This window comes from Coptis chinensis, chromosome 7 (genome assembly GCF_015680905.1).
Source record: "Coptis chinensis isolate HL-2020 chromosome 7, ASM1568090v1, whole genome shotgun sequence".
In the NCBI taxonomy this organism is placed as follows: domain Eukaryota; kingdom Viridiplantae; phylum Streptophyta; class Magnoliopsida; order Ranunculales; family Ranunculaceae; genus Coptis; species Coptis chinensis.
In genome coordinates this window covers 8,277,327-8,292,203 of record NC_141462.1, presented here as the reverse complement: position 1 = coordinate 8,292,203, position 14,877 = coordinate 8,277,327, and the positions used below count along the sequence as shown (strand labels likewise).

Genomic DNA, 14,877 nt, shown 5'->3' with positions numbered 1-14,877 from the left:
GTCTCCTGAAATCATGAAACGCTATCTACGGTTGCGCACCGCACGTGAAATTTGGAACGCACTTGCCAAAGCATTTTATGATGGGTCTGACGAATCACAGGTATTTGCATTAAACCAACGAGCGTTCTCTACCAAATTTCGGTCGTTCACTTTCAATTTATTATGGTGAACTTATTGAAATATTTCAAGAACTGGATTACCGTGACAAAATCACCATGAAGGATCCTGAAGATGTGATCCAGTATCGTAAATCAGTGGAAAGGTTGCGTGTACATATATTTTTACGCGGCCTTGATCTCGAAGTTTGAACAAATTTGTGTGGAGAAATTCTTGAAAAGATCATTTGTTAGACTTGGAGGCTGCTTATGCATATGTAACGACGTGATGCAAATCGGCGACTACTCAAAATGATGATTCTAATCTTACCGAACCTTACGCTATGGTTGCTCGACAATTTAAACCACGGAAGAAGAAGTTTGTTTCAGCCATAGACCGTGTACGAGAATCATCCAATCCTTGCAGAGAAAAAATCGGAGCTATGAACTAGGAGGTAATCGATCCGAGAGGTCTTGTACTCACCGTGGTGGAACCGGACATACAAAGACGCGATGTTATTTAACTGATTGGGTACCCAGATTGGTGGGATCGAACAAAGCACCACGTAAGCAGAAGGGCAAACAGAATATTGGTTCTGTTGCCATGGCAAACTCGAGAACGAACACGTTGATGAAGCTTGTGCCTCTGCCTTAATCGCCAAGTCAGGTAATGAAGGTAAGGCACTAATTGCTTCTTCACCTATTAGTAATGACGCATGGATAATTGATTCAGGATGTACCGATCACATGATTTTTGACAACCCCATGCCTCACTCTATGAAACCATCTAAATGTCCTACTGTGTCTACAGCTACTGGTACTTCCTCTCCTGTAGTAGGAGAATGTTCACTAACTCTTTCAAAGACTTTAAACTTGGATTCCGTTCTTGTCGTCCCATCTCTTAACCATAATTTATTATCGGTTTCTCAAATTACTCGTACCTTACAATGTCTTGTGATTTTTTGGCCTAACCATTGTGTTTTTAAGGATATCAAGACTCGGATGACAATTGGTTATGGTACTAGACAAGGGAAGCTGTATTATCTTGAGTTGGCACCGACAAGTTCAACAAAGTTGGCTCAAGTATTTTCAAGTGAAAGCTCTACTAATCACCCGAAATCAGAAATTTGGTTGTGGCACAAACGCTTAGGTCATGCGTCTTTTGGGTACTTGAAGAAATTGTTTCCACATTTGTTTTCTCAGTTATCTGTCTCAGAGTTTAAATGTGATGTTTGTGAATTGGCTAAGAGCCACCGTATTCCTTTCCCAATAAGTATGAATAAAAGTCAAGTACCTTTTATGGTCATTCACTCCGATGTGTGGGGTCCTCGAAGCACCCCTCTCTCAGTAATGCTCGATGGTTCGTATCTTTTATTGATGATCATACCCGCATGACTTGGGTGTGTTTAATGACACATAAACATGAAGTAAGTTCTTTATTCAAGCAATTCCACAGGATGGTCATGACACAATATCATTCTCATATACAAGTTCTTCGGAGTGACAATGGTGGCGAATTTGTGAACAACGATGTGGCTACTTATTTGAGTACCCATGGAATTGTTCATCAGACAACGTGTCGATATTCTCCTCAACAAAATGGGGTCGCCGAGCGCAAGAACCGTCATCTCCTTGAGGTGGTTCGTGCATCATTATTTGGTGCAAATATGCCCACCCGGTTTTCGGGTGAGGCACTGACATCAGCAGCATATCTTATTAATAGGGTTCCCTCAAGCTCACTTAAATTTCAGACACCCCTTCAGGTCCTTCAACAAGCCATAAACTCACCTACTGTTTCAAATTTACCTCCTAAAATATTTGGATGCATAGCCTATGTTCATCTACCTACAGATTTAAGGCATAAATTGGAACCCCGTGCTCTTCGATGTCTATTTGTTGGTTATGCGTTACATCAGAAGGGGTACCGTTGTTACCATCCACCATCTCAGAAAATCTATATTACTCATGATGTTCGATTTCATGAAGAGGAAATGTATTACTCTAAATTTGAGTCTACATTTCAGGAGGAGAAATTAGGTGATAGAGGGCCTTCTTATGAGGAGATTATGAAAAATATTCATTTGTCTCATGAAAATGTTACGAGCTCAATGATACACGATTAGTGTGGAATCAAGAGATGATCAGATGGTTGAGGAAAATCATGGAATTGTACCGGAGGGTCGAACTAAACTTCGAGGGGATGAAATCGAAGCGGATGCAAGTGGTGGCTCTCGAAGTGAATGATGAAACTCTTGGAACTCAAGATAATCCAACCACACCTCCCATGGTGAAGTATCGGATAACCAATTGTCTCAAGAGTTTGCATCCAAGCATAGAACCTCGGGGTAATATCGACCACAATAGAAAACTTCTACCCACTCGGGTAACTAGAGGTATACCTAAACAGACTTATGAACTCGTTTTAAATCCAAACCCAAATACCCAATGAATAACTTTCTATCTTACCATAATTTGTCAAAAGAATGTGAGGTATTTGTGAATCAATTATCTGTTGTGTCTATTCCTAATAGTGTGCGGGGCTTTTACGGGATACACAATGGAAGGAGGCAATGAACGAAGAGATGAGATCCCTCCAAAAAAGAATGAAACATGGGATGTGGTTGACTTACCTTATGAAAAGAAACCAGTTGGATGCAAGTGGGTATTCACAGTTAAATACAAAGGCGGATGGAGCTATCGAAGCGGTACAAAGCGAGACTTGTTGCTAAAGGATCTGATCAATCCCTACGGTGTTGACTATCACGGAAACTTTTCCCCCGTCGCCAAGATGAATACGATGCACGGGTATTGCTATCTTTGGTGTGACCTTTGATTGGCCGTTACATCAATTTGATGTAAAAACGCATTCCTACACGGAACTCTCAAAGAAGAGGTATATATGGCATTGCCCCAGGATGTAATATGTCACTTACGAGGGAAGCAAACAAGTCGTAGATTGCGGAAATCCTTGTATGGCCTAAAGCGATCGCCAGAGTGGTGGTTTGGCAGATTTACAAGCTCAATGAAGGCATTCGGGTACCGGCAATGTAACTCTGACCATACGCTTTTCCTAAAGCACAAGAAAGGGAAGATTACTGCACTTATCATCTATGTTGATGATATGGTAGTCACCGGAGATGATATGGATGAACAAAAGGCACTACAAACCTATCTTGCTCGAGAGTTCGATATGAAAAACCTTGGTCCATTAAAATATTTCTTGGGGATAGAGGTGCTGCGATCAAAGAAAGGTATGCTCTTGACTCAACGAAAATACACTTTGGATTTGTTAAAAGAAACGGGTATGTCAGCGTGTCGTCCAGTATCTACTCCTATGGCTGAAAATGTGAAGTTGGGAAACTATCAAGATCAAGTCCCTACGAACAAAGAGCAGTACCAAAGGTTAGTGGGCCGGTTAATGTATCTTGCTCATACACGGCCAGATTTGGCATATGCTCTGAGTGTAATCAGCCAATTCATGCATTCCCCAAGTCAAGAACACATGGATGCTGTTATCCGTATCTTACGTTACTTAAAGTCCTCTCGGAAAGGGAATTCTAGTTCGACAGAGCAATGGAATTAATATTGAAGGATATACTGACGCAGATTGGGCGGGATCGGTTGATGATCGAAAATCTACATCAGGATACTTAACCTTTATAGGTGGTAACTTGGTGACATGGCGGAGTAAGAAACAAGCTGTAGTTGCAAGATCAAGTGCCGAGGCTGAGTTTCGGGGCATGACAAATGGAATATGTGAGGTATTGTGGCTTAGAAGATTATTGCATGAGTTGCATGTTAAACATATGCATCCAATGAAGTTATATTGTGATAATAAGGCAGCTTGCGACATTGCTCACAACCCGGTGCAACATGATAGGACAAAACACGTTGAGATTGATCGACATTTTATCAAAGAGAAACTCGAGGCTAAGGTGATAGAACTTCCTTATGTTCGGTCTCAAGATCAATTGGCAGATGTGCTTACCAAAGCTGTTTCTAGTCAGACATTCCATAAATGTGTTGACAAGTTGGGCATGAGTAACATATATGCTCCAACTTAGGAGGAGTGTTGCGATATAGCTTGAGTCCTACGGTTAGTAGTGATATGGTTAGTAGTGATATGTTAGGACTCCTGTAATTATGGGATGTAACAAAGTTAGAAAGAAAAGCTCCTAGAATCAGGGAAAATATGATTGTATTATTGGCTATTTAAGCCTAACATTTGTAAATGAGAAGGGAAGAAAGAATCCCCAAATCTGTATCTTCAAATTTATTAAGGGGTAACTCCAACAAGGTCGCTTGCCTGAGTCGAGTCACTATGAAGCGAGTTTGGAGGATGAGAACATGAGGTTGGTTTTTAATTCTACTGTGCTGGACACTTATTTGATATTCATTAGATCGTGAATATTACTCCCTCACAGATGTCTCGTATCATGCTTCATTTGTACTGTCCCTTTGACTCTGTAGAAGTTCTGTATGAGACATTATGATCCCACACTAACTGAGAACTTTGGCGGTACAAAACACAAATGCACTTTTCCTAAGAATAATGGTGTCACATGTGCTTTTAGCTTTTCACTGCCAATGTCTTCATTGACATTTTCTAAGTAGTGTTTGTTTGGCCACTCTTGTTCCCCAAAAGAAGTGTGGATTACAGATTGAATACTTCCGATCCCTGGGTTCTTCAAAGCTCAAAAATTCTAGGTCCGTCTCACCGTCTGGCTGCCACTACTAAAAAATGCGCAAAGAATAACGCATATAAGCATATTGAATCATATATATAAAAGGGATATGATGTATAGAAACTGAAACCAAACCTAAGTTCCCCAATTTTGAACAGATGTGGATTGAGATTGTTGGTCATGTCACTCGTGTGCAAATGTAGACTACAAGGCCAGTAAGGTTGAGGACTCTAAAAGAGCAAGACATGAAACAAATAGGACGACTGCAGTTATTCAAAATGTTATGAAGGAACAACCGAGTTATTAGAAGCTATGACTTCAAACAGAGTTGGCAGGACAAACAGGAGCTACCAAATCAATCCAAATAAGTGTTACGTTTTCTACAGGAGTTTTTGTTGTTATTGCTGTACTACTCATTGTCGTTATTGATCACCTGCTACCAACAACGGTGACAGAAGCGGTGGCATGGAGGCCTTGGCATTATATGTTAGAAGAATGAATACAAATAAAAATATATAGGCGTAAGGTATATGCAACAGGAAACAGAATGTTGCGACTAAGACAGAAACTATCACAACAAACTACCAACAAGACTATTCAACAACTCCCAAGCAACACCCAATCAACACAATATCAACACAAACGTATAAATTAAATAGAGAAAATAAAAGCATACTCACACGAGACCAAATTTTAAGTGGTTCGGCAATTAATCCACGTTCACATGGCGAGCCTTTGATAGATTAGATGCACTAAATACAAGATTACAAAGAGGAGCATTCAACACTCACTTAGAATGTATCACTCACACTCACAAATAATGTTCACTCTCTTTTCTTTTTGGTTTAATTCTCTCACAATCTCTCTCACTTAGAAAAAGATTTTTCTCACAAAGAAAGGTTGAAGATTCATTTTTTTTCACAAAAAAAAATATGAAAATTAAATTAGGTCGTATTTGGGCCTTGGGCTTTTTCAGGCCCAAAACAACACAGAACAATGGCTTTGGTCCCAGGAATGTCTTGCTTGGAATGGGAACTAGAAATTTCCTTTGGAAGTCCATTTTCTAAATATCGCAAACAGCATGTATAGATAGAGTTCACAACTAATGTGATTATAAGGTGTCAGGTTCATTAGTTCCTTTGGAGCTTTCACATTACTTTAATAATATTTTATAGGATAGATTGCAACTAACCTACCTGACCGCAGTCCTCATTCATACAGTTTCATGTTAGTTGCACAACTATGTATGGAAAAACAGAAATTATGTGCTACAAACATCTCTATGCCTCTCTGCGATACACAATGAACCCCGTACATTTTGCAAAAAAATTTGGTCAAACTGGCTTCGCCAAAAGCTAATCTCATAAAACTTAGAGTTACAGCAATCACTCTGTTTTGCTCGAGTCTATGCACTTAGAACTCCAGTGTTCTCGGTCCCAGAGAGATCTGTACTAGGGACTTCGACAGTGACCTGGAGAGGTTCCAAGGAGTCGACTATGTCTCTCATAAAAGGCCTTGCCTTTGGATTACGGTTCAGACAATGGTAAGCAAGCATAGCTGCCTTGTGAACTCCTTTGATTGGAAAATCGCCTTCCAATCTTGGGTCTACAATGTTTGGTACTTTCTTCTTTTGATTGAGCAAAGGAAGTGCCCAATCTGCAAGAACTTGTTCTCGAGCTGGACGAGACTTGTCTAAAGACTTTCTTCCAGTAAGCAGTTCAAGTAGAACAACACCAAAGCTATATACATCACTTCTAGGAGTTAGATGACCTGCATAGGAGTTAGGAAAATATTGTATAATGCACATTGTTTTGCATCTAGCTCAGCGTATGAATTTCACTATTTCTGACTATAAAAATGAATTCTCCCCAAAATTAGAATACAAACCTGTCATTATATATTCAGGGGCTGCATACCCATATGTGCCCATGATGCGGGTGGAAACATGGGATTTGTCACCCACTGGTCCATCTTTCGCGAGGCCAAAGTCAGAAAGCTTCGCATTATACTCCTGAGTTTTTAAGAAAAAAGTCCTACTGTAAATTGAGGTTCAGAATGATGAATGTCTATCTATATCCCGCATACCTACATTAGGCTACTAGCTGCAAAATTTTGATGATAGAGATTCCAGTACCGTACCCTATGACTTCATAGAGAAGCCTTCTAACAAAATACTACCAGATTTCGTCAAGAAGACAAGAACCTTGTATATAACAGAACTCCCCTATATGTTTCTCTGCAAACCTCTCAAATCTTAATACAAACCATAAGCAAGGGCCAAGTCAAGACCCTTTGAATGACTGCAGGTAATTGAGTGCAAGGATTATTTGATCAAGTGTTCAAAATTTGCGCACTGCTAAGTATGGCAAACATATGAAAGTATCGTTAAACCAATTAATTAAAGGGTTCTCAATTTAGAGTCTAACCTGATCCAACAATATATTAGATGTTTTAAAATCACGGTAGATAACTGGTTTCTCTGCGTCATGGAGGAATGCAAGTCCTTTCGCAGCACCCAGTGCAATCTTCATTCTAATAGACCAAGAAAGAGGAAGCAACACTCCTGCAACAGCTATGAATTTACATCAGGAAATATCCATGTACTAAGTGCTAGTATACTGTTTTCTTTTATAGTTTATTTTAGCTTACTGATTCACTATTATAAGTAAGATTAGCCAATAGTTGTACGAAAGTGAGGATAATCACTTGAGAAAAGATTGCCTTCCACACTACCCCGGGGCATATACTCGTATATTAGTACACGATGTTCATCCTCACAGCAGTAGCCGACCAATTTCACCAGATTTGGATGAGAAAGTTGCCCAAGAAATATAACCTCAGCCTACAAATTCACACCACTTAATAAAAGGGTTAACAAAACTAATAACTAGAGAATCCATCAGTGAATACAAATATAAAAATAAACAAAAGCCAATGTTTGAAATAGAAAGAAGTACCAGCCATTCTGTATGGCCTTGATAACTGTTATCCCCATCATGAACCTTAACAGCTACTGGAAGAGGCTGGATCCCCTCCCTTAAATCTTTAGATATGAATCCTTTATAAACACTCCCAAAACCACCTCCACCCAATACATGATCTTGTCTAAAGTTTTCAGTAATTTTTTTTAGTTCACTGTAATTGAATACAATCAATGGATTCGCAGCTGAATCTCCGCGTAGATCTTCTACTTCTCTAGGATTTGAAGGTAGCCTTCTATTCTCTTTCTTTTCATTGTGTGATGGGTTCTGATCTTTTGGAGATTCTGAAAAGATTGGAAAAGTACATCAGAATATACATACTTTCTAAGTCTTCCATTCGAACTTGTTTTGGCCTAATTAGAACTGATTTAGATACACAGTATATTTTCCATCTGAAGTATTATCCCTAAAAATAAGAATCTCAGTGAGTTAAACAAATAAAAAAACATGCAATGAAGAACATAAAAATATATAAATAAATAAAAAATCTAGGCTCTTAGACTAGACTCTCAATCGTCTTTTAAAAACAGTAAGAGCAGACAAAATTAATGGAAGGGGAAACGTCGAAGTATATGCTTTTCAGCATGTGATACCCATCTATAGACTTGTTGATCTAGGATAAAAAAGAAATAGAAACCTACGTCCCCATACTTGTTTACTCCCTGTGATCATGAACAAGAAAGTGATTTATGTATAACCAAATGGACTAGAAGAAACCAGCAAAACAGAGGAAAATAACAGAGTTGAGTCCTTAAAATGCATAAAAATGTGCAAGCACATGTAAAAAAATCATAGATTACACAAACTTACTTACAGAAACCTGATCAAACCAACCGAAAAAAAAAATGAAACAAATTCTAACCTGACTTTGTATTAGCTGATATTCTGTAAGTGGACAGTTTCCACAAACAGCAACAATTCCCCATCAAATGAAACACAGGAAAAAAAAACCAAAACCAAGTTTTTCACCAATAAACCATCATCAAACAGAGCTTACAACACATTGAACTTATTTACATAAGAAATGAACCATTTTTCTTGATTGCTTTTCCTTTTTTTTAGAAAGTGTTGAGAGATAAAGTTTCAAGGAATGTTGTGGGGTTTATGATTATGATATGGCATTTTTTTGAGTGTGGGGATACATGGAAATTCTTGATTACAATGATGTGCTCGTGTTGAGGCGGTGGGCGTTACTGGTCTCTTTGAGTTCTGCTGGAAATGCAATATCGAGGGCCCCTTTGGCTGGTTTTGTTTGATTCAAAAAAGCATTTTTTGTTATTCATAGTGCGTAGTGGCGCATTTTAATCTTGCCAGTCTTTTTCTGTGTTTCCTCTTTTCTAAGCGTGCACTTGTCTTCCTTCCTTCACTCTTCACTCTTCACACGCACACGTTCACAGTATCAAACTAACAACTACTTTACCGAACTTAATATCAGATACCATGCTCCAAGCAGTTGGATATAATCTGTCTCCTTGGTTCCTCTTGCTGCAAAGTGTCCCACTGCTTGGGTACAACGGCCCAATCATTTATTAAACAAAAATCAGACAATGGGTCTAACTGTGTAAGTGTCTTACTGGAGTTTTTAATTAGGTGTAAGAAATTGGAGATTTTAATTAACTGGAGAGCTTCTTTTTTTTTCGTGTGAAAACAAAACAATAAAGTAATAAACATGTTTAGTAGTGCCCTAGTGGATCTGTAAGGGGTTTGTTGATGGATAATTATAGTTTTAAAAAATTGAACATATAAAACAAAAATATTTGTTAATAGATTTAAAGGTAATTGATATTTTCGGTCAATAGTTTAATTGGTTGCTGTAGTTGTTAATAATGTTTTGACTATTGTTGTAGTTTATTAGAAATCCAATTTGTTCGTCACATCAGGGTGATTGTCTGCAAATCCAAAAATAAAATAGATGTCGGTTAGCAAAGTCGGTAAAATTTTTGGGTGATAACGCCAGATGTCTGGAGATCGAATCCCACCAACATCAAAGAATTATTGGTCTCATTTAAAAACAGGTTTGCCAATCTAAAAAAAATAAATAAATAATAAAATAAAATAAATGAAGGAGACTAGATATTAATCCATATTACTTCTAATAGTATCATTTTTGTGTTAATAACTTGAAAAGATAATTTTATGTAAAAACAAATTTATATTATCAATATAATGTATAACATATAGTATAGAATAAATTAACTCTTATGCTCTATTGACAAGAGCTTTTTAACTAGTACTTTTAATTTATCAAATTTTGCATATAAACAAAATTCTTATTTTGAAACATAAATTAGGACTGAACATCTTAATAAGTTTTGGAGTATATATTGGTCCATGAGAATATACTCCAAAACTTATTAAGATGTTCAGTCCTAATTTATGTTTCAAAATAAGAATTTTGTTTATATGCAAAATTTGATAAATTAAAAGTACTAGTATATTTCGATAATTGGACCAATATAGTTTATTCTATGTGCAAATGTTATTTTCATATCAGACATAAAATAAAAGTTACAGGCAGTTCTTTTAATTAATTAATAATAATAATAATAATAATAATAAATTATATTATAATTAAAATTAATGAAAAATATTATGTATGTATACTTGTATAGTGCAAAATGTAATAGTGGAATAATATTCACTATAATATTTAATTAAGATCCTCATGATGAAGATAAGCGGTCGGCTCATGCACACACATTACTAGTGGGAAGACAATCTGGATTCATATTGAGAGCATCTCTAGGTGGAGGCATCGACGGTCAATTTGCTTCCATCATTTCGAATTTTGGCCAAATCCAACTCTAGCTGCACTCAAATATAGAGGCATCTAGTGTTTAGGCGCATCCGTGGTGGCAAATTAGTTGTTTTGTTTGTGGATGCGGCGCGACAGTCCCACCGTCTCACATGAGTTTTTTTTTTTTCCCCAACATTCCATAGGACACTCAAAGTGTTGCGTGGGTTTTTACTATGACCACTTTTTATGGGGAAATGAGTATTTTAATTCCAAACAAATCTTAAATAGGACCCATTTAACCAAAATACACCATATTTTTTTAAGAAAAAGAATTTTAAAATTGTTAACTACTAAAATGGGTTCTAAGTTTGACTCCCACCTAGAGTTGGTCATTGTTTGTAAATGTTTGGACTCAAATCTAGTCTCAAACATGACACTTGATGCCTCCACCACCTAGAGATGATTTGAGGTTCCGAAAAAATAACGAATAAGTATGAGCTAGAATTGAGATTCATTAACACTGCTTTATTGATTTCTACTGTTGAGGTTACTGCTTTCTACTGTTGAGGTTACTGCTTGCTGAGTGAGCTGTCCAGTAATTGTCAACGAGGGGGTACGTGCCACTAAAGGCAAATGAGCTAGTGTTCCTGCTATCCAAATTCTAGTCTTGCACTAATTGATTATAGGGTGAACTAGTATTACCCCCTACTAGATGAGCCAATTAGGAAATTAGGGTCTCCCCCCTAAACACACGGTCAACTTAGTTTGACTGTTAACTTTCAAGTCAAACAACTGAAAATAACTTAAATGCCCCAACCTAATTAAAATTGAATAATTTCTTTTTGAAAATAATGAGGGCATTTGTGTAATTTTCAATTTTTTGACTTGAAAGTTAACGGTCAAACCAAAGGCCCTGTGTTTAGGGGAGAACCCTAATTTCCCATCTAGTGGGGAGAAATCCTAATTGGCTCATCTAGGGGATAATACTAGTTAACCCTTGATTATATATACTTACCAATAACCATGGTTCTCCTGTTATTCAACTATAAAATACAGTAGAAACATAATCTTAATAATAAAGCAAATAATTTAGCTACTACCATTATCCGATGACGTTCAACAACAGTTTACACGCACGCACATTGTTATATTTCGAAAGGCGGAAAAAGAAAAGTTTAACTACTAATAGAGATAGCTTTTGGATTGAATGTGTGCGGTGAATCTGGTTTATGCGTCACTTTGAGCATAATCAGGAATTGTTGTTGGCTTCCGTTCAGTTTACGTACCAACTTCATTTACACCATTTGTCCATTTTGATTGACGTACACTAGGATTTTGTAAAGAAACTCACCATATTGTATACTTTTGGTGTATCCATTGACAAGTTCTCAATAAAGTTTAGCAAACGAAAGCATTTTCCTTTTCCTCTTCATGGAATATAATTATTATTTGGGTTTTTTATTTCACCAATAAATTTTAAGAACGAAGCAAATATATCTTAAAGGATTGATGCTTTCTAGGAGAGGAGGGAAAATCCATTAAAAAATATAATAAATAATTTAAACACAAACACTTTTCAGTAACCTCACTACTAACTCATCGTGGAACCATTATTCAACAACCACTTCTAAAAATGCCAATGGCTAAGTTAGTGTGTGTTTATATATATATATAGATAGATAGGAAGAATATGTTTTTGCATGTATGGTGGTCCAAAGAAATTCCCTCCTTGTCTTGTTCCCTGGAAGTCCGTCTACTGATGACTCTGAAGTCTGAATCAGTCACACATTAGTTGGAAGTGACCAAGAGAGACAAAAGTTGAACAGCACTTAATTAATTGTTTCTCTTCTCTTCTAAATTTGTCCCCAAGGAATAATATATATGGTCTAACTATAGTGTTTCCAAGCAGATGAGTGGAGGTTCATAAAGCATTGAAGAAAGAAAAAATGTACACATCACACTAGACCTTATTTACTGAACTCCGCGCCATCACTATCTATGGTGCCTTTGTACTTGGATAATGGATACTATGTGTAGTGTGAAACAGCTGAGGACTACTGTATACTGAGAAAATTTGATAATTACTTTGGCCTTTCTGCCGAAATTCAGGACTCAGGAGTCGATTGGGATGGCGCTGAACTGGTGGGTCTGATCGGCCCCGACCACGCCCATGAGGAAGGCCGGTCTCTATGTAGATACCAGGAAGAAGCAGTAGACTCCCATAATTCTCGTGGTCAAGTTGAACTTTGGAGGGAAGATATCTTAGTAGCACCTTGAATCTTTTCATTTGAATATCTAAGACTTTTTTCTATGCAAATTTAGTTTTGCCTAGGAATTCACTTATTTCATGTATTTAGATTCAATTCTCACAGTGGTGTAATTATACTATTTCTCAGTTCAGTTATTAACATTAGCGTTCAGTTTCGATCTCCAGTTAGTTTGAGTTCTACTGCTAAGATGAGAATGAACTTTAACAATTCCGATCATTTTCAATTTCTTAAATTAAGTAGTTGCATTACTTCTACAGTGTAACACTTTTACAGTGATTTGTTGGGGTTTAATCTGATATCAATCGATCCCCACTACATAGATAATTTGTATTTGAACTCACTTCAACTCCAGACAAATTCTAAATATCAACTACAACCTAGCTAACATGTCCAACTCTCTAAACAACTATTAATAACAGATAATAATGTAAAGAAGTAAAACGCATACCACAACACAAAGATATACCGTGGTTCGGCCAATGGTGTCTACTTCCACAAGAGCTAATCCTTTTTATAAAGTGGGAAGGAAGATTACAATCATTCCTTTCAGTCTCTCACCTTACTAGATCACTTCTCTCTCTTTACAGGCTTATTTCTCTGTAAAGGTTATCTCTCAATCTTGATTGCTTTCAAGATTGGGTTTTCTCTCTCTTGTGTTGCCTTGGTTCGTGTTGGTTCTGTTTTTTTCGTGTGTTAGGTTTTTCCAAAAAAAACCCAAACCTTATATTGCAAACTCGCAGTTTTGCAAAAATAGAAATTCTAACGAAAATAGGCATGGGCGTGGGTGCGCTCTCAAAACACTGGAAGTCGTCCACGGCATGTGGTGCGTCTTGGCGCCTTTGCGAAAGATCAAACCGAAGGCTACAAGGCGGCCTCTTCTTCACGCTAGATGAACTTCTTTTCCTCCTCATGTGAGGGTAACTCCAACAATCTCCCCCTCTCGAATAGTGAGTGGGGATACCTCCATGCAATTTCCAAATCAACAGGAGGAGTCTGTTACCATTCCGCAAGAAGAATCTGACAAAACATCAAACTTACCTTTCGGTAAGACTTTGGTCATCATATCCGACCCATTCTTGTCAGTATAGATCTTCTCAATACACAAATGCTTGTCTTCGAGTACTTCTCTAATCCAATGATAACGCACATGTATGTGCTTGGATTTAGAATGAAAACTCGGATTCTTGCTCAAATGGATGGCGTTCTAACTGTCACATAGAACTACAAACTGTTTCTGCTTTAGCCCTAGTTCATCGAAGAACTTCTTCATCCATAGCATCTCTTTGCAACACTCAGCGGCTAAAATATACTCGACTTCTGTAGTGGAGAGGGCAACACACTTTTTCAACTTAGATTGCCAAGAAACTACTCCCCCTGCAAAAGTAACCAGATAACCGGAGGTGGACTTTATCGAGTCAACATCACCTGCCATGTCTGCATCAGTATAGCCTTCAAGTAAGGGCTTACTTCCACCAAAATACAAACATGATTTAGAAGTGCCCTTGAGATATCTCAATATCCACTTAACACCTTTCCAATGCTCCTTACCCGAATTTAACAGAAATCGGCTTACAACACCAACGGCGAAAGCAATATCCGATCTTATACACACCATTGCATACATTAAGCTGCCCACTGCGGATGCATAAGGAATCTTTTCCATCTAACTCTGCTCATGCTCACCCTTTGGACACATCTCTTTGGTCATACGAAACTGGCCACCAAACGGACAACTGACTGGCTTCGCTTGATCCATGTTGAATCTCTTCAACACCTTCTCAATGTAGCTTTTTTGAGAAAGCCACAACTTCCCACTCTTTCTATCACGAGTGATCCGCATCCCAAGTATTTGCTTTGCTTGACCCAAATCTTTCATCTCAAAGGACTTACTCAAATCTTTCTTCAGCTTGGATATCTTGTTGATGTTCGGGCCAACTATCAACATATCATCCACATACATGCACTAAGAGCACTATGAAATCCCCATCTGGAAATTTCTGAACAAACACACAATGATCGAAAGCAGACTTCTTATATCCTTGTTTCGCCATAAATGAATCAAACTTTATGTACCACTATCTCGGTGCTTGCTTCAACCCATACAAACTC

General features: G+C 37.6%; 1 protein-coding gene across 2 annotated transcripts; it reads right to left on the bottom strand.

The window, feature by feature from the left end:
- Positions 1–6,001: 6,001 nt before the first annotated feature.
- LOC147485744 (Protein kinase superfamily protein) lies at positions 6,002–9,142 on the bottom strand. Of its 2 annotated transcripts, none has more exons than XM_086575106.1 (6): positions 8,624–9,142; positions 7,738–8,045; positions 7,487–7,622; positions 7,207–7,352; positions 6,668–6,791; positions 6,002–6,550 (listed from the first exon to the last, which is right to left on the bottom strand). In XM_086575106.1, exons 1-6 carry the CDS (start codon positions 8,685–8,687, stop codon positions 6,186–6,188), a joined length of 1,143 nt encoding a protein of 380 aa, XP_086431232.1. In that variant the 5' UTR covers positions 8,688–9,142; the 3' UTR covers positions 6,002–6,185. The 2 variants fall into 2 exon arrangements, with proteins under 2 accessions (XP_086431232.1, XP_086431233.1); XM_086575107.1 differs by having other exon boundaries at positions 7,207–7,343; positions 8,624–9,135.
- Between the last annotated feature and the right edge of the window lie 5,735 nt (positions 9,143–14,877).